The sequence below is a fragment of the Coffea eugenioides genome, chromosome 6 (genome assembly GCF_003713205.1).
Source record: "Coffea eugenioides isolate CCC68of chromosome 6, Ceug_1.0, whole genome shotgun sequence".
NCBI classification, from domain to species: Eukaryota; Viridiplantae; Streptophyta; class Magnoliopsida; order Gentianales; family Rubiaceae; genus Coffea; species Coffea eugenioides.
In genome coordinates, this window is record NC_040040.1 from 9,176,633 (window position 1) to 9,195,738 (window position 19,106).

General features: G+C 36.4%; 3 protein-coding genes across 6 annotated transcripts; 2 read left to right on the forward strand and 1 right to left on the reverse strand.

Annotated features, from left to right (window-relative positions):
- Positions 1 to 2,142: 2,142 nt before the first annotated feature.
- Positions 2,143 to 7,184, forward strand: LOC113773109. 2 transcript variants are annotated; one of them, XM_027317650.1, is made up of 11 exons: positions 2,143 to 2,446; positions 2,715 to 2,915; positions 3,009 to 3,093; positions 3,229 to 3,304; positions 3,501 to 3,677; positions 3,955 to 4,057; positions 4,325 to 4,434; positions 4,963 to 5,052; positions 5,157 to 5,237; positions 5,503 to 6,375; positions 6,807 to 7,184. In XM_027317650.1, exons 1-11 carry the CDS (start codon positions 2,167 to 2,169, stop codon positions 6,897 to 6,899), a joined length of 2,169 nt encoding a protein of 722 aa, XP_027173451.1. In that variant the 5' UTR covers positions 2,143 to 2,166; the 3' UTR covers positions 6,900 to 7,184. The 2 variants fall into 2 exon arrangements, with proteins under 2 accessions (XP_027173451.1, XP_027173452.1); XM_027317651.1 differs by lacking the exon at positions 2,143 to 2,446 and having other exon boundaries at positions 2,828 to 2,915; positions 2,998 to 3,093.
- Positions 7,185 to 7,339: 155 nt separating this feature from the next.
- On the reverse strand, positions 7,340 to 11,185 carry LOC113775222 (protein Mpv17). Of its 2 annotated transcripts, none has more exons than XM_027320006.1 (3): positions 10,800 to 11,185; positions 8,881 to 8,972; positions 7,340 to 7,919 (listed from the first exon to the last, which is right to left on the reverse strand). In XM_027320006.1, exons 1-3 carry the CDS (start codon positions 10,953 to 10,955, stop codon positions 7,511 to 7,513), a joined length of 657 nt encoding a protein of 218 aa, XP_027175807.1. In that variant the 5' UTR covers positions 10,956 to 11,185; the 3' UTR covers positions 7,340 to 7,510. The 2 variants fall into 2 exon arrangements, with proteins under 2 accessions (XP_027175807.1, XP_027175806.1); XM_027320005.1 differs by having other exon boundaries at positions 8,881 to 8,975.
- A 3,268-nt stretch (positions 11,186 to 14,453) lies between these two features.
- LOC113773261 (pentatricopeptide repeat-containing protein At5g25630-like) lies at positions 14,454 to 18,243 on the forward strand. 2 transcript variants are annotated; one of them, XM_027317868.1, is made up of 4 exons: positions 14,454 to 14,576; positions 14,802 to 15,050; positions 15,478 to 16,386; positions 17,133 to 18,243. In XM_027317868.1, exons 2-4 carry the CDS (start codon positions 14,952 to 14,954, stop codon positions 18,015 to 18,017), a joined length of 1,893 nt encoding a protein of 630 aa, XP_027173669.1. In that variant the 5' UTR covers positions 14,454 to 14,576; positions 14,802 to 14,951; the 3' UTR covers positions 18,018 to 18,243. The 2 variants fall into 2 exon arrangements, with proteins under 2 accessions (XP_027173669.1, XP_027173670.1); XM_027317869.1 differs by lacking the exon at positions 14,454 to 14,576 and adding an exon at positions 14,661 to 14,679.
- Positions 18,244 to 19,106: the final 863 nt, after the last annotated feature.

Genomic DNA, 19,106 nt, shown 5'->3' on the forward strand with positions numbered 1-19,106 from the left:
TGAATAGCTGCTTATCATCAAATTGTTGACCAACATGAAATTTTGGATCATTCATGTCCATTTCTGGTCGGAATCTGACCAGTTTGGGCTTCTTCCTTGTGCTATCTTCATCGGAGGAATCAGTCACACTATTTAGCTCATCTGACACCATCGAATCAGATTCCTCATGAACTGGAATCTGATCTCCTTCATCAACGTGTAGGTGTGAATTAGAAGTTGCTTTGACTCTGATTTTTTTTTATTGGGTGCTGCTGCCTGTCTTGCTTCTTTCTTTGCCTTTCTGTTTCTACTTTGACAATTTCCTGTTGGCAATTTATCCATTGCAGCACCTAACTCCTGATATGGAGCCATAACTGAAGTTCGAAAAATGACATCATCATCATCTTCACTGAAATCATAGTCACTATCATGGAACTTTTCACCCTCCATTGAGTCTGAGTTTACAGCATCATTAGCCTCATCCGCATCACCTTGTTCTACTTCAGCAGCCTGACAAGTTTCCTGGTTCTTCTTCTCAAGCTCTTTTATTTTCTCCACATGAACAGGAATTTCCTCTATGTCAGCAACATCAACATCCTCAAATGTTATGTCTACAAAGAAGTCATCTTCTTCTTCTATTTCTGTAGCATTACAACTGTTTGATGCAACTGCACTCTCACATTTACTATCTATCAATCTAATGTGAAACTCAGAAACAACATAAACTTCTGCTTCTCCATTTTGCTTGCCTATACAAGCCATGTCAGTTGCTGCATCATCAGAATCTATTTTTCTCAACACAAGTGCACCACCTTCAGTTGGAATTCTATACATCATTGTTACATTTGCAGGATATCCAAGATAATAGCAAAAGTCAGATACAATTGCTCTATTCACTCTCATGGCAATGACACCTTCAAAACTTTCCATGCTGCCCCCCAAATATTGCTCTACGGGTTCTTTAACATATACACCCCCATGATAGATTTTCAAAGTAAAAAATTCAACCTCTTGTCCTGCATTTTTTTAAACCATAAAAAAGACTTAATTAATAACAACATCCTGGTATGTTATAACCACATCTGGGACCACATCAGAAAATTCAACCGCAAAAGTCAGATCTGGGACCACATCAGAACATTCAAGTGTGCTGTTGTTTTCCTACTACTTTGTCTCGCTTTTTAGAACATGAAAACAACAGCACACTACATTTTAGAACTACAGGGACCACATCACCATTAAAAAAATTCAGCTTTAAATATGGCATATTTCACCATCCCCATATCTGCCTATGACCCACGCAGAATACATTTTTAAAAAAACACGTCAACCCCACAATGTACCATATTCCACTAATTAATCGCCCACATGCTTAACACTGTCATTAAACAGAGAAGAAAATGTTCAACTACTTCAGCCCCACATACAACGACAAAGTACAAACACATTAGCTTTAACATTCTGATGAAAAGGTTAAACTAACATGCAGCTGCTCAAACATCAATGAAAAGGTTAAACTAACATGCAGCTGCTCAAACATCAAACAAGCATAGCAGAAAATGGAGAAGCTAAGTAAGATCTGGTTAAAGCTTACTGGATAGTGTTGCTGCAACTGCTTCCTTTTCACCATCCTTGTCGCCATCGACACCTTCCATCATCGAAGACACGGATCTGCTCATCTTCTGTTGGCAATCACATTTTCTTACATTTTGATCAGAATGCCTAATTCCTATGAGCTCTGAAGAAGTCGATTTGCAGGGGTTTCTTTTGCTAATCGTGACAGAGCTGCCATTCTAGTCAAGGTGTTTAGACAATTATACCTGTCATTCCAATTATACCCCTGGTCCGCCGTGAAAAATACATAAAATGTGGTGGCGCCGCCCAAAAAGTCCTACATTGGACTTGATAAAATTGTTTGAGGACTAAATTGGTGAAAAAAAACCGTGAAGGACTAAATTGGTTTAAGTGAAAAAGTTTAGGGACCAAATTGGCGATTTGCCCTCCGTAGTTTTAAAACTGCAGGAAGAAGAGGAAAAGAAACAGAAGAAAAGAAGAGCTAATTATCCCCCGAAAGGAAACGACATCGTTCCCCCTTTTACACACTGGTTCATAAATCCTCCGTCAGCATGCCTGCAGTACAAAACTGCTAGCAGTACCGTCAAGAGCTCTGGTAGAAGAATCGTATCTATGGCAGGAGGCCTCATAGCCTCTCCACACACCAAAACCACGTCCCACTTGATTTTAACCTCAATTTGCAGAACTGGGCTGCTGTCAGAATACCCTATACACCCCATTCGTCTCCGTTTTTACCCTCTGCTTCGTTTACAGTTCACCTTCCGTCCTTCCAGTCGCTATCTCTACAGTTGCACAAAAGATCAGCAGCATGGTCCCATCGACTTATCAAAGTATAGAGAAACCTTTTCAAAAAGAATGGCATTGGCCGGCCTTAAACCCCATCACCGTCTTGGTTATTCACCCTTCTCCCTCTCTTACTTTATTACTACCATTAAGTAGCATTTCCATGCGAAATTGATTAATCTATGCTATTGAAAAGGAAAAAAAAATACAAGAAGAATAAGGTGGTATCACAACTATTTATTTTTTCACTGCAAAAAGGCAGCAATTCATATCTTGCTTAATAGATGAAGGGAAATGTTTGTCTGTATACTCTTGTTAATGGAAGTAATTTGAACTCAAATGGTTCTGAAATTGGGTTTCTTGTGGTGTGGTTACAGCTCTCGGTGTTTCTGGTGGTCCTGATAGCATGGCCCTTTGTGTATTAGCTGCTATGTGGAAAAGGGAGGGCCAATGTGGCATTGAAGTCATTGGCAGCAGTGGATTCATTGATGGTCTGATGGCAATTGTAGTTGATCATGGTCTGCGTCGTGAGAGTAAAGAAGAGGCTAACCTTGTCTGCAGTCGAGTTACGAAAATGGGTATGGATAACTTTCCTTCTGTTGGGAGGTTTTGGAATGAATATCTCATTTGATTCCACTTGATAGTGTGGATATAATTTAGATTGTGTGTAGGAATAAGATGTGAGATCGCTCTTTGTGAATGGTCCGAGGGTAGGCCTAAGCAGGGTCACTTGCAAGAAGCTGCTCGTGAGAAGAGGTAACATTCACATTACTTCTACATGATGTTGTTATAACTTTTGGATGTGAAAAGTTGTGTCGAACAATCGAATTGTATTTCAACTCTGACGTTCAAACACAATCAAGAGCTTCTTTTCCCTTTCTAATGCTCCAGGTATCAAATTCTGCAAGAAGTTTGCATTCGGCACCAGATTGGTGTGTTAATGATTGCACATCATGCAGATGATCAGGTACAAATGATATTTAATTCCAATATGTTTTCACGTCTCGGTGGCCCACTGGTGATTCAAATGTGACAGATGTTTGTGTGATAGTAGACGACTTTAAATCTTTGTGGATAAAGTTTCTGCCTTGCGAGTGTTGTCTTGCATTTATAGGTGAAGAGGCACCATATGCATGGTGGTCTAAGAGATGAGCATTCTGCAGGCAGAATTATTCATTCTCAGATTATCACGTGGCAGCGGAGTGCTGGGACTTTCTGGCATGGCATCCGTGTCACAGCTATTCCCAAAGTTCCCAGACTATTCTAGAGAAGCTTTAAATTGGCATGGACTTTTATTGGTGCGACCACTACTAGAGTTCTCAAAAGAAGATATGTTCCAGGTCAGTCTTGTTTCATCATCAGTAAAAAGAAAAGATTCTAACCATAAGACTCGCGAGTATCCAGGTTCTCAAAATCATTTCTTCATGAACATGGAGCATGGAATACTAAGAATCAAACATTTGATGCTCTTTCATTGAACCTGAACTGAAGATAGAGAGCAAATGTTGTTGACACCATCAGTTACCAATTAAATTTTGTCTTAATGTTTCTCAAATTTCTCTTCGTAGATTTCCTATCGAATTGGAGTTGGTTTGAATGGATACTGGTTATTTGCAGATATGTAAAGGTGGTAATCAAGAATGGGTGGAAGATCCCACAAATCAAAGTCCCGTATTTGCTCGTAATAGGATTCGGATGTCTCTGAATAACTTATCGTCCTGTGAGTTATACCGAAAATTACAACTTTGAGTCTCTAAGCTATTCGAGTCCAAAATGTTTACGTGGTTTTCCTTTTACACAATTTAAAGTTTGGGTTTCTCCATCAAAGAATTCCAAAAGCTTTGGCTTTGATTTCTGTTCAAGATTTAGTATTCATTTCATCGATATCTTCACCAATTCTATGCATTCTTTATATCATCTATGCTTTTACTTGTTTGCAAGCATTGGTGCATCCTTGACATTACTGACAGTTTTGTTACATTTTCAGCTATCTTCAAGGCTGAGTTACAAGCAATTATTTCTGCCTGTCGAGAAATGCGGCTACATGTTGACAAAATTTGTTCCAATTTGATAAATCAGGCTGTGACTATCATGCCTGTAAGTATGTGTTCCAGTTTAAGTTCTGTTTCATTAGTTACTCTTGCCTATTCAACAGATAAAAATTTCAAAGGCTCCCAACAAAATTTACTTTAATTCATGAAATAAAGTCCAGAATTACATTATGTGAAATTTGACATTGAATTCTTGTTGGGCTTTGACATAAACTAGATTCACGAAAGCTTTTCTGTAGTATGTCATTCAGCTACATGAAGGTTCAGACAGGAAAGTTAAGGCTAGCTTTTGGAAGAATCAAAGATTATGCATTGTTAAACCATAGGTAATTTGCCCAACTTTCGAAAATGGATCAAGATCAGAATCAGTTTAGTTTAATACCTAGAAGAGATACACACTGGACTTTAACTTGAAACAGAGCCTTTTGAAGTTTTCCACGTTACCCTCATGTCTCCTGGAATGGGAGCATGCATTGAAATTTAACAAGCTAAAAATAAATACTGAGAAGGAACTATTTTTGTGTCTTCAAAATTTCAGTGTTTTGCTTAAAGTTTTCCTGCTTCCTGAATGTAGGAAGGTTATGCAGTAATCAATCTGAAAATTCTAAATGCTTCCAGTATCAAAGACATATACCTGTCAAAGTTTCTTGCCTTGGTTTTGCAGGTAAGGCCATTTTGGCATGCAACTCTTGAACATGTTAAATTATATAGAGGTGTCCTTAATGAATTGGATAACCTTCTCATTTGTTCTGGTCTGGACAATGTCAGTTTATCTCACAAAGACATCGGCCAGTCCGTGGTAGTGCATCAAAGTTGCTATTGGACTATATTCGTACTTTCCCAAGCAGGGTAATGCAGTTTCACCAGCTAGGTTTTCTACATATTCTTGTTCAGCATGGTTAAACTTTTATTTTTTTTTAATTTTAGTGATTTTTCCTATATGTCATAATTATTTGCTGAAGATACCATCATGCTACTCTTTATATCAAAAGAAAGCACATATCAGTATATTCATGGTTCTTGACTTGGAAATTTTAAATTTTCAGAGTTTTAGCACTTATATTCTCTTCTTGGGCATCATGAATTGATTGATCTACATTTCCCATTTTTGTAGACCTGTCTTACTGCAGCTGGTTGCTATCTTTCTCCAGTTCCTGGCTCTAAAGGCTCCAAAGTCTTGATTTGCTGCTCTCTTAATTCTAATGTCCCTGTGAAGTTGGAAATTATACAAGCACATGCTAATGGAAAACAGAACTCCATTTCAAGTGAAGTAGAGCAAATTGTCAGGAATGCTAAGGCTTGCTTGGACAAATTTATATGTGGTGTTTCAGATGTTAGATTGTTTAGCTTAACATCACCCCATATTGTCGATCTAAAATCTTCTGAATCTGTTTTGATTGAAGCCAAAAGGCTGGGCATTCTTAGCAACTCTACCTATGATACAATTTTTTCTCTGCAAAACCACGAAAAGCAGCACTTTATGTCTAAAACTGAAGTCATGTCTGATCGTGACTTGACAAATGGACGAAAACCAGTAGACACGATTGCAAGCAGAAGAATTTATCCTGGGCAAATTGGGTACTTCATGAGCAGATTTCTGATAAAATGGAATCCTTGCAGGGAAATGCCATACAAGTTATTTTCCTCGAGTGAGACTCACTATGATAAAGTGTTGGAATTGGAAAGACAGCAGAGTTGCAGTTCTTGTCTTGTCCATCATGAGCATGTCGCCGAGATACGTTGTATGGTTGATTCTGATTGGCTTTACCTTGCAAATTTGTCAAAGAGTCAAAATATGGGAAATTCTCTGGAGCAAGTACTCTCTGCTGCAGCAATAAAGCAAGAGGCAGGCAAAATAAAGTCATGGTCAGACTTTGTTAAATTATCAGCACAGAGAGCTCTTATGTCTTTGAAGTCTATTCCAGTTAATGCAAGACGAAGCCTTCCTGTTCTGGTGGATTCGCAAGGACTATTACTGTGCATTCCAGTACGTGATCCATCTTTCCTTCTGCTTTTATCTGATTACCAAAGGTGTTCTTACCATCTCAGTGAGCCCTATTTCCCAACTTTGTGCAGATTTGCCTACACCTTTGAACGCTCAGATAATTAATGTCACCATGACGGTTGAATCTTTGTTTATTCATGGCCTAATCATTGTTTTAATGTATGCCTAGCATTCGTAAGTTTGATAGCTAAAGGCTTTGTACCGGATCTTTATTTTTTTCCCCTCATCTTTTCAAAATAGAATACGCTAAGCCATTTTCCTGTTGGTGGCTTTCTAGTGCCAATCTGCTTTCCCCAAACACCTGCATCCAGTCTTTTTGGTTATATCCCCTTCTTGTGCATGTTCTCTCTAGTGCTAATTTCCTCCACGTACTAATGGAAGAGCTTATCTGAATTTCTCTTGTATTGTTTCAGAATGTTGGCTTTCGGCACTGCCCCTGCTTGGATGTATGTGCTATATTCAAGCCTAGAGGACCGGTTGGTGGAGGCCACACTTCATTTCTCTAGTCTTTTTTCCCCCCCAAGCTTAACTGCTTTTGTTCTGTGATATCTAAAAAGTTCTTATTTTATGTGAATAACTTCTGATGTCATAGAGTAGGATGCCTACAGGAAACCCCTTTTTTCCCTCCAAACGAGTGGGCAAAAGAGGAAAAAGCCCCTAACACAAACATATGAACGAGAGAGAGAGGGAGAGATGCTTAGTCTTGAACTGAGATCTTGTACCTTACAAATGTATTACTAAAAGATGCTATTCCTCTTTGATAGTTTAAATTTCAACAATTGCGGGTTTCATCTGATTTGGGTACTTAAGAAAAGTGTTAGTATTTTAATTAAGCTGGTGATTTTGCTATGACACTGCTTGTGACTTCCACTTCCCTCCCTCTCCCAATGCACAGTTTCTGGATGGAGAATGAGTTTCTATTAGAACAATCTTGAGGGAAGAAAAAGAAAAAAAACTGCCCCTTCTCTTGATTCAGGACATGGAAATTTTTTTTCCAACATTCCCCACTATTGATTACAGCGACATCCTCAAAATTATTTAAATTTATCTAAATTCTCATCAATATCACTCAAGGGGCAAGGGTAAAACGTTATACATAGTTGCAAAAATTCAAGCATCATCTGCCTTCACGTTCTTCCTTCTTTAATGTGGTAAATGATGTGAACCACTGCTTCCAAGATGCATCTTCCTGTTGCTCCAACCAAGACAAGAACGCACTATCCAACAAGCAGAAGGCATTTACATATAGAAGTTGATACCTAACAGGAACATATCGGAAATTGATGACTTGCATAAACGGCCAGGCGCCTCCTTCTAGAACTAATGCAGGGATGAAATCTCTCTTCAAGTCTTCCTTAACTTGACTGGCACTCTTACCAGCTGAAAATCCCATGTAACTAAAAAACACAACCAGATCAAAAGGGCCGAAAATGATGCCATCCATGGCCACTTTAGTGGCAACAAATCGTACTGATTTGGGCTGCATTTTTAGTCTGAACCTAATAAATCTGTCCAAATATTCATACCTGCCAAGGGAAAGAACACGACTTCGTTCACTTCTGACAGCTGAAAAAAGATGCTTCATATGATGTAATAAGACAGAACCTAAAGTTTAGCAAAGGGTAACAAGTGACAACCATTTAAGTACACAAAAATAACTGAAATATCTAAGAACTATATGCATATTCAAACCTAATACGAGTAAGATGTCTCAATAAAGTGAACACAAAATCCCAAGGCCCCATACTTTTTTATTCAAATGGAGCAACCTGACGTCACCAACATATATGAGAAGTTTCCAACATTACTAGTACTCTGAACGTGATCCTAAAAGATACAAATCAAGCAGAGGCTTATGTTCATAATATTCCATTCACCTGTCTTGGATTTGTTCATGGGAGAACGAAGTAACTTCATGTTTAGTATAGTACAGCATGTAGACTTTGTGAGTCTTCCTAGCAGTAAAAGTGGAGTGCAAAGAGCAGTTTGTTTAGCCCTCCAATTTAAATTTATTAAAAAATTTAGAACTACAAAGATGAAGTTCTGAAGTTTTGAAGCTCTTTAAAAACTTGTATGCCAGAAACATATTTAAGATGAAAGGAAAGGTAATTCTCAAGGTAATAGTATTTTATAGCACATGAAGCAATGGTGATACTCTTTTGTACAAGAAACCAGGTGAAGTAGCAACCTAGTCGGCTAAATAGGTTGCATTAACTAAGATGCAGGCCAGTGAATCACTGTGCTACAAGAAGCCCTAAATTCACTCCATTAAATGCATGCTCCCTAGCTGCAATCAAGATCTGACATTTATGTTAACAAATGGTACTGGTACATAGATGCAATAGATTCTTAAAGCAAGCTATAAGGCTTGGCCTTTGGTTTGGTTTGAGCCACCATATTTTATAAAGAAAAGCTGTCAGAGTATCTTATTAACTGAAAACAAGATAATTGATGTGATAAAATTCAAAAGAACAAAAATATACAAACCAGAAGTGGCCAACAGGTCCAACAAAGCCAAATCCAAACATACTTGTAATAGCAACCCGTTTCCAATTGACTTTAAATTCTTTATCCGCATCCTGCTACATGAAGCAAAAGAAGGATGACCATCACAGCAAGTATTACTGAGAGACGCAATGTAAATCCCCTAAATAGAGCTAAACAAACATTCATAATATTTGCTCTCCAAACATAATTAAATTTATCATTATGCATCAAGAAGTGGTGAATGTTTTCAAAAATAAATACTGCCCAAGCATCCCCCCTGCCCCTCCTGTGAAGAAACAACAAGCGTTGCTTTCTGAACCTAACTACCTGTAAATAACCTATCCAGTTGCCTATAAATGTCACAATTGCTTCCTTATTATGAAAATGGAAGCAAAAAGAGCCATTTGAAGTCATACAAAAGGGATTTTCCATGCCCTAGAAACTTGTTAGCTAATATCACTTCACAAATATAATATTGAATTTTTACATGAAGAATTTGTGATCACAATATGGTTTGGAAACAACAATAGTATCAAAGGTAAATAAATCAATACAGTTCTGTATCGACTACCTAAACTACTCTTGAGTGAAACATTGATACTCTAATTAGTAAAATCAACTTCTATAGCCGAGGAGTGAAGCAGCTCGACTGAAAGGAGAGGAATGAAAAGCAACTAATGCCCAATTCAGACCCAAGCAATGCATCGAGAAGGTGAAATAGAGAATGCATGAAAGCCTTATCTATATCTCTTCCTGACAAGGAGTCCATTCATGGTATAATACTTTCAAAGCCAATCCAAAGACAGGAAAGGTACAAAACTAGCAAGTTGATACATTGACAAACTTTTTGCTGCCATGATGGTCAAGTTAAAAAAAGATAAAAGAAGTACCTTATCTATATGTCCTATGAAAACTATCAATGAAATTAGCAGCCTAATATTGAGTGTGGACAACCATCCTTGATGGTTATGCATTAATACTATATCAAACACAACAAAGATTGTATTGTTTTAACAATTATATAGCAATCAATTTAATTACAATTACAACAAACGCCGTTCCCCCACACTGTGACACATTGAAACCATGCCCACAATGATAACTGCAATTCGACCACGAGAGAGACCACTTATTCTAGTAGTATGGCATTGTCGAAACAGACTCCTTCTTCAGGACAAAAGCTAATGCTATTTGAAGGAGAATAAATTATCTGCACCTCACTGGTGAGAACATCCAATTTATATTTAGATTTCAGGACTAAAATGAAGACTTGATGAGTAGGTTTGCATCTGGTTTTCAAATTATGAACAGATAAATGAAGAGCATGGAGGACATACAGGATATGGTGCTGGTAGAAACAGCCATTTGGTATCCATTCAAAGGCATGTATGATTTAACCATGATATGCATTACCTCAATTGATTTTCAAACTTTGAAGTTTATACATTGATGGTCGAATATTTCTAACAAAATGTCAAAAACCTTAGTTTGAGAGTCGATGTACAAACCTAAATGGGTCCTAGTGCACAGCAAAATCCCGTATATCAAAAAGCCCACCACCACCATGCGGACACTCATTCCATTTCCGCAGCTTGACTAAACCCCGTCAAGTAATAAGAAACAAATTCTCAACCGATTGTGATAACGCAAATGTACTGAAATGATTATGGAGCTGGAAACTCCCAAGTTCAAAATCCCTAAGCACACGACTCAACTATTCTGCAACTCCAGTCAACAACGTGAGCAGCAAACGTTACTCCAGAAAAAAATATTCATTGCATAAAAACCACACCACCCATTTGAAGATAATTTTGTATCCATAACCCATTTGCAATTGCGCATGATAATAAAAAATCATCCAACACTTTGACTCGAAAATTCAATCTTGTAATATCAATAAAGGGTTAAAGATTGCTTACTGAAAGATGAAGGGGCCGATTCTTGGCAGTGGAGTGAGTAATGGATTGAGCCACAATATCTCCAACGCCCCATAGAAATCCAGAGCTTATGATTTGGGTCTTAACTGGATGTACAGCCAAGCAATTCTGGTACCATCTCCAGAGCTTCAACATCATCCAATACAAAAGATTTCTCACACTCTCTCTCTCTCTCTCTTTCCCTTTGTTTCGGATTTTTCGGGTCTTCAATCAATTAAAAGAGACAAAAATTAGCTACACTGTCTGTACATCTGAAAATTAGACGGTGGTCAATGGGCGGTTGGAAGGAAGGAAGGGGAGGGAGGGATTTGTAGAGGCCTGATGGGTATCGTAGTAGCAGTAGTATTTCAATTTTTATGCCCATGCCTTTGCCCCACGAATTGAAGGACCAGTTTTGTTGTCAGGTGGCTTTTTGAGTTTTGATTGTTCCCAACCTAAGGGCCTCTAATTTTCTGTATTTGCTTCATGACGAGTTTGGAGTTTGGACGGGCTTTGTCTGCCGCTTTGTTCGGTGGTATCTAGAATAGAAGCCTTAGATGATGATCAATTTCAGAAAAATAAATAAATAAAAAAGAAGGGAGGAACTTGATACATCGTACGTAATATAAGAATTTGGAAAAAGAAAAAATATTAGCAAAAAAATGAAAACAATACAACTAGTATCTATATCTATATCTATATGTATTAGAGGGTAGGTGTTTTACGAGAAACTTCCACAAGCGTTCTGGATCGCCCTTTACTATAATTTTAGATTTATTTTAATTCAATAATCCTTATCTTCTTCTTATCCCTTCCCACTCTTCAATTTAAGTAACCAACTAACCCACAAAATTAAAACTCCTAAATTTTAATTAATAGATAATAACCACCTTTGCAAAATGATATTTGCAAATTTCAATTCACGTCTCACATTTACTACTAACACTTACCACATCACTAATAGCAATACTCACACTTACCACATCCTTGATAGTAATAACTAATTGTTAATTTAAGAAATTCGCGACGAAAGTCACATATCCAAAATTTAGGAGCCTATTGGAATTACAATTTTTATAATTCTATGTATTTTATTGTCATAATATATTTTACTCTTATAATCATTCACAAAACTGATGATCACTGACCCATTTTACCCATTTTCATTTGTCATCACACAAATTAAATACAGTGAAAAAAAAGACTATGTATCATACTCTCACCATGGATGAAACCCACTTACGAACATTTCAATCAGTGATGAAGCTAAGATTTTTTTTTTCTAGAGTGGCTAAAAATTTTCCTAATATAATTATTTTTATGTGTTATATTCAAAATAATTTTCATCTATTTAAATATATGACATCTAAAAAAATCAAATTTTAGTTTTAATTATAAAGGGATTAAAAAATAAATAAATTTTTTAAGAAAAAATAATTCAAAAGTAATTAATTCACACACACACGCACGCACACATATATATATTCTCATAATATAAATTAAAATTGTAAAAAAATTAGAAATGACCGACTTTATTTTACATAAATATTTACATAATATGAATCAAAATTTTTGAAACCTGGGGGAGACTATGGCCCCCATTAGCCCTCATTGATTCCATCATTAATTTCAATGGCGTCTTAATTCCAAACTTACAAGATTACAAATGAGAAAACAACTGATCACAAAACGAATATTACACTATAGTGATCCCACTGAAATATTTTAAAAAGGTTCAACAAGTTTATTTCCAAAAAATACAAGTTTCACTGAACATTTTTTTGTAGTATAATTTTCACGAAATTTAACAGAATTAATTAAATCACCAATATTAATTTTTATACTAAAAGTTTATTGATTTAAAAAATATTCGCATCTTTGTACAAAATTATCAAACTGAATATATAATGTTTGTAAGTATTTCATTTTGAAATAATTTTCATCTATTTAAATATATGACATCTAAAAATATCAAATATTAACTTTAATTATAAAGGAATGTAAATTAAGAAAAAATTAATTCAAATGTAATTAATTCACCACATACAGGCACATATAGCAATACTCAAACTTACCAGATCACTGATAGCAATAACTAACTGTTAATTTAAGAAACTCGCAACTACGAGAGTCACATATCCAAAATTGAGGAGTCCGTTTGAATTATAATTTTCACAATTCTACATATCTTATTGTCATAATGTATTTTACTCTCACGATCATTCACAAAATTGATGATCACTAACCGATTTTACCTATTTTTATTTGTCATCACACAAATTAAATACAGTGAAAAAAAGACTATGCATCATACTCTTACCATGGATGAATCCCACTTCCAAGAAATACAAGTCTCGCCGAACGTTTTTTTTGTAGTATGAACTCCATAAAATTCAATAAAATTAATTAAACCACCAATATTAATTTTCATACTAAAAGTTGATTGGTGTAAAAAATGTTCGCACCTTTGTACAAGATTATCAAATCGAATGCATAATGTTTGTAAGTATTTCATTCTGAAATCATATAAAACATGCAATTACATTTATTTTTATCCATATATAATTCATTTTCTAATATAAATTTCTATTATTATTTCAAAATCTATCTTCTGCAAAAACGCAATTCATGAATGATTTATACATTTTGTCATACTTTGAACTATTGTAAGACAAATTTTAAATTTTAATTATGTTGGTACAGTTTTTTTACTTTTTCCAAATTTATCCTCTCTTTTAATTTCTTGCAATAACATAAGCACCGTATGTAGCACGGGTATTCATACTAGTTTATTTAGTATTTGGGGCGCAAATATGGAGACCCCTTGACTCTTTTTCTTTCTTTTCTTTAAGCATGTTGAAAAAGACCAGAAATCCCTATCCTTCATTCCATGTACAATTAAGACAGACTGGCATTGGTAGGGATTTAAATTGGGTGATATGTATGGATATTTTTTGTTCCTTTGCATGATAAAAGTGTCAAGACATGTACACTAACAAATATGCGAGTGTTAATATTAATTTTCTGTTATTTATCTTTATTCTAATTATATTCCAAGAATTGGAAGGATGAAGCTAAAATGAAAAAAGAGGTGGTAAGGATTAAGCCAGAGCTCTGAAACAAGAAACGAAAGTGATTACTTGTGAATAAATTGTTATGAACTCTTTCCGAGTATACTTTGAAATGTCATACTGTCAATTTTGTAGTATTTGTCAGTCAAACTTTAGACCAACTTTTTTGTGCATGTATGATAACATATGTAATTTACCAGAATTTTACATTCAAATTGAAGAGTTAAATTTTTTTTTTCCAAAAACAATTGAAGAGTAATATGAAGGTTAGACATTTTAAACTGAATCTGACGAGAAAAGAAAAAAAAAAGGACATCTTAAAACTGAAAATATGACATCAACGAGAAGATGAAAGGAGTTTTTTTTTTTTTTTGGAAGGCTCTGCAAATTAAAACTAGAAAATGAAGCTCTTGAGAAACATTTTGTATAGAAAAAAGAAAAAGAAATTCTACAAGACATAACGTGGCAAAATGTGCTCCTATAGTTATTTCGACTGTTCTGCTGCTTCGCTCAACAGCCAGCCTCAAGAAACAAGTGATCATATAGGAGGGAGTAGCACTCTGGAGATTTCTGATAATATTTGTGGATAAGATTGCTCCAAAAGAAATGATCTCACCACCCAACAATACTGTACAATGCCTCACACGATGCATATTCTAACTCCTGCAAACATGCAACCTTGCTGTCCGCGGGAGACTGGACTCAAAAGGTACCACACTTTCGAGCTTCGCATTCTTCTACTCAGTAACTCTGCACAAAGAATACATATTCAAAATGATCGTGTCAACTGCATGCCAAGTATATTTATCAGTGTATTACGAGACATTCTTGAAGTTCTTGCTCTTTATTTTGACAAATTAATCGCTAGCATTCTTTAGCCAAGATTTACTCTGTTTACATGTCTCTACTTACTCATGGTTGCATCTTTCTGCAGATTATGGTGGATATAAGTCCTCGAATCTGTTGAATTATGCTCTTGAGCGAGGAGAGAAGAGTTCTGTGTTTGCCCAGGATTGCGGTCGCTATTCATAGTTTAGGTCAATTTAAGCCCAAACTGTTGGTAAATTAGTACCTATATATATATATGGGAGAACTTGGTGGGAACAGCCAGTCTCTGGTTGGAGGGAAGGGGCAGAATGGATCACCTACAAGCAAGTCACACAATCAGGCGTCATCCTCCAAGGTATTTTTCTAATTAATTCAGTTCGATTATATTAGACAATTCTGGACTGTCCAAGTTTAGTTTTATCAGTCTACTGAGTAGATTAAAGTGCATTGATGCTGTATTCAGGCGCTGCAGTTGATTATGATCCCTCACTAGCTGCCAGTACTCATATCAGAAGCCATTTATAGTCTAAATGGACATAACTATTAAAGTGAATAATCTTGCAGTTTCTTGATGTGTCTGCGTATGATAGTTGCACTAATAGACATTCTGCATGACACTTTGGTTTGCCTCATCCTGTCATCGCGGCAAACCTGTCTTAATGGCTAAGCATGAATAAAAGTCAAATTTGAGAAACAATGGAGCATAACAAAATTCTCATGATGAAAGATTCCACACTGGTTTATCTGTGTTTAACAATTTGATAATGTTCTGAGTTTTGCAGGAGTCAGTTTCTAATAAAGACCGAACTGCTCCAATCCCAGCTTCTGTAACTTCTGAAATACAATTTGGTTGTCTTGTTTGTTCGGGAAACAATAGTTGCCAAACAGTTCGTTCAAGAACAAAGTTGATGAACATTTTGATTGAGAAGGGAAAACCTAGCGAGGTACATTCAGTTTTCAGGGATTTAACTGAAGAGGGACATAGACCAACACTTGTAACATATACTACTGTTTTAGCTGCTTTAACCCTCCAGAAACGCTTCAAGTCTATTCCTTTACTCCTTTCTAAGGTTGAGGAAAATGGATTAAAACCAGACTCAATATTCTTCAATGCCATGATCAATGCCTTTTCTGAATCTGGTAATGTCAAGGAAGCAATGAAAATTTTCAAAAAAATGAGGGACAAAGGATGTAAACCGACAATTAGTACATTTAATACATTAATTAAAGGGTTTGGGATCATAGGCAAGCCTGAGGAATCCTTGAAACTGTTGGAAATGATGTCTATGGAAGAGAATGTGAAACCCAATGACAGAACATATAACATTCTTGTCCGAGCTTGGTGTAGTAAGAAAAACATACCAGAAGCGTGGAATGTGGTTTACAGAATGGTTGCCTCTGGTGTGAGCCCTGATGTTGTTACATACAATACAATAGCTCAGGCTTATGCTCAGAATGGAGAGACAAGTAGAGCAGAAGCAATGATCTTTCAAATGCAAAACAACAATATAACACCTAATCAACGGACATGTGGTATCATTGTGGACGGGTACTGTAAGGAAAGTAATATGACAGATGCACTGAGATTTGTTTACAGGATGAAGGATCTTGGGGTGAATCCAAATCTTGTCATATTCAACTCTCTTATTAAAGGATTCCTAGATGTTACTGACACTAATGGAGTTGATGAGGTATGCTTCACCTTTTAATTGGAATTTCATTTCATCAAGTATCAATTTATCTGCCCCAAGATCAACTTCAGGATTTTTATCTTTCCTTCTTGCTCTGAGAATGTTACTCTCTCTCTCTCTTTCAGTTCATTGTATAGCTTGTATTTTTGGTTAGGTTGTGATATGTTTCATATCCACATGAACATAAACAAATTTGTCAAAGATAGACTAAAGTATAACCACCTTGGCCGTCATGATTCATAATATTAAGGTTTAAGACTTTTTAACCATTAAAACTGGCAGGTTAATAGCATAATGGACCACTTGAATCAGGTCATGAGGATGAGGATGAAATAAATCATTATTCTCTTCCCTTAATGATTTAAAAGGAAAGAGGGGAAGAGGGGTTGAAGTAAATAACCATCAGATGTTTGTTTAGTGTGGGCATTACTGGGTTGAAGTAGATAACCATCAGATGTTTGCTTAGTCTAGGCATTACTGAACTAAGATAGATGACTGATAAGGAGTCTTTATTGGTCACTCATATAGTTATGTAATGCATCAGATAGTCTGACAAACTCCCAATCTTCAGATGTCTGGGGAATTCTAATGAATACTTATATGTGTTTCATGTCTCTGTGAGCTTTAACCATCTTCCAACTATTGCTCAAACCCTTGGATTTCCACTGCTCCCTCTCTTGTTCTAAATTGCCACTGCTTATACCAAGTGTAACCTGTTGTTAGTGGGCTGGTTATGAAATGTACAGACACTGACATTGATGGAAGAACTTGGAGTGAAACCTGATGTGATAACATTTAGCACCATCATGAATGCATGGAGTTCGGCTGGACTAATGGACCAATGTGAAGAAATCTTTGATGACATGCAAAAGGCTGGCATTGAACCCGACATTCACGCATTCAGCATCCTTGCCAAAGGTTATGTGCGTGCGGGAGAACCTGAAAAGGCGGAGGCACTCCTGGAAATTATGGATAAATCAAGAGTGCACCCAAACGTGGTAATTTTCACTACAATTATCAGTGGTTTGTGCAGTACAGGAAAGATGGAATATGCCTTGAAGATGTACGAGAAGATGTGTAAAGTGGATATATCCCCCAATCTGAAAACTTTCGAGACACTAATATGGGGATACGGAGAAGCAAAACAGCCATGGAAAGCAGAGGAGCTCCTGGAAATCATGGAAAATATGGGTGTTGTGCCCCGGAAAAATACGATCCAGCTTGTTGCTGATGCGTGGCGTGCAATTGGTTTCCTGAATGAGGCCATAAGAATCATGAATGGGACGCCAAATGATCAGCCATTAATGATGAATACTAGCAATGGGAGGCAAGCTGAGGACCAGGGAAAAGTACATCAGAAAGAAGAATCAATTGCTTCTTATTCAAATCTTTGGCAAATTCCTGGAACTATAGTGACCAATCAAAATGTGTCAGATGTAGTTAACTTGAGAAGCCAGACACTGTTCAAAAGATCAAAATTATCATCTGAAAGCCTCAGTATGGCAAACAAGTCCATGTTAGTCACTCGCAGTTGTGGGCTTAAGGTAAAATCATTGATGGAATTTCCCAGGCAATTCCACATTCAGGTAGGCATCCACGAGTATGTGAATCCATGTAGATTGGTTTTCTGATACTGTCAAATTTCTTACTCCACACCGATGGAAGTTTTTTTTATTTAAGCCTCCTGCATGATTTATTACACACTCCAATGGTGTGAGAAAAGCTCTCAAAATCACCATCTGCCATATTTGACATACATTATTGTAATCAGCTATTCCAGGCAGAGAAAGATACAGCAACATACTTCACTGTACTATTTCCTCAGACAAAAATGAAAAGAAAGTCATTCTCATGCTCTGTCTTTTCTTTCTTTCTTTCTTTTTTGGTTATTATTTTGGGGAGATACAACTACAACTATGATTGAATTACATCATTGTAGGCAATTGAAAGTGATATTTTACACTAAAGTTGTCTGTGTTTAACACTTGCCCTGAGCGAGTAGTGAAATCTTAGCCAATTAAATCGAGCCTCCGGAGTTGTAGTTCTGATGGCGGAGTTGGAAGGTGAAAAAACCCAGGTTTTTATGAACTGGTAATGAAATAAATAGCATTTTTTTGGACAAATGTGTTTTGGTTTGGAGATGATTCAACCATTGACAGGTAATAATTGTCCGAAGAATTCACACGGTGCATTTCTGATGGGATTGGCAGGCAGTTCACCTGTGCATTTTGTTATTCCATCCTATCGTTGCAAAATGCTTGTTAGTTTACTGGAGAGTTTGACAAATTATTTAAGCAAAAGTAAGAAAAGCACCAATCCTCTTCAAGAACAATACCTGTAAGCTGGTTTTTTCCCTTCGGTATCGACTTAGCGTCAACAGCATCCTACTTGAAATTCTGATGAATCCATGACAGGTCATATCTATTCTAAGAGTTTGTTGGATATTAGGATGAAAAGACTTGCATAAATCCATGTTACGCACTTACTATCGAAGGTATTTCCATCTATCGGATGAAAAAAAGTTTCCGTGGCATCTTTAGTTGGAATCAAAGAAAAAATGTGGCGGTATCTAACGATATTCGGTAGAAAACACCAAACTACATGCAAACAAATAAAGAGACCACAAATGTGTTGGCTGAAGCTCTTCAAACCAAAAATTGTAAATCAAGAATAGCAGAACTGAAGCACGTTTGATAAATGCACTTAGATGATGAGAGAAT

Bases quoted from the DNA above. Each gene is read 5' to 3' on its own strand.
- LOC113775222 (XM_027320005.1), bottom strand. From the start codon at position 10,955: ATGATGTTGAAGCTCTGGAGATGGTACCAGAATTGCTTGGCTGTACAT. The intron at 8,976-10,799 runs GTAAGCAATCTT...TGCTTCATGTAG, and splicing joins ATCGGCCCCTTCATCTTTCA to CAGGATGCGGATAAAGAATT. The intron at 7,920-8,880 runs GTTTGTATATTT...TTCCCTTGGCAG, and splicing joins GGACCTGTTGGCCACTTCTG to GTATGAATATTTGGACAGAT.
- LOC113773261 (XM_027317868.1), top strand. From the start codon at position 14,952: ATGGGAGAACTTGGTGGGAACAGCCAGTCTCTGGTTGGAGGGAAGGGG. The intron at 15,051-15,477 runs GTATTTTTCTAA...TGAGTTTTGCAG, and splicing joins ATCAGGCGTCATCCTCCAAG to GAGTCAGTTTCTAATAAAGA. The intron at 16,387-17,132 runs GTATGCTTCACC...TGAAATGTACAG, and splicing joins ACACTAATGGAGTTGATGAG to ACACTGACATTGATGGAAGA.
- LOC113773109 (XM_027317650.1), top strand. From the start codon at position 2,167: ATGGCAGGAGGCCTCATAGCCTCTCCACACACCAAAACCACGTCCCAC. The intron at 3,094-3,228 runs GTAACATTCACA...CTAATGCTCCAG, and splicing joins GAAGCTGCTCGTGAGAAGAG to GTATCAAATTCTGCAAGAAG. The intron at 4,435-4,962 runs GTAAGTATGTGT...TCCTGAATGTAG, and splicing joins AGGCTGTGACTATCATGCCT to GAAGGTTATGCAGTAATCAA.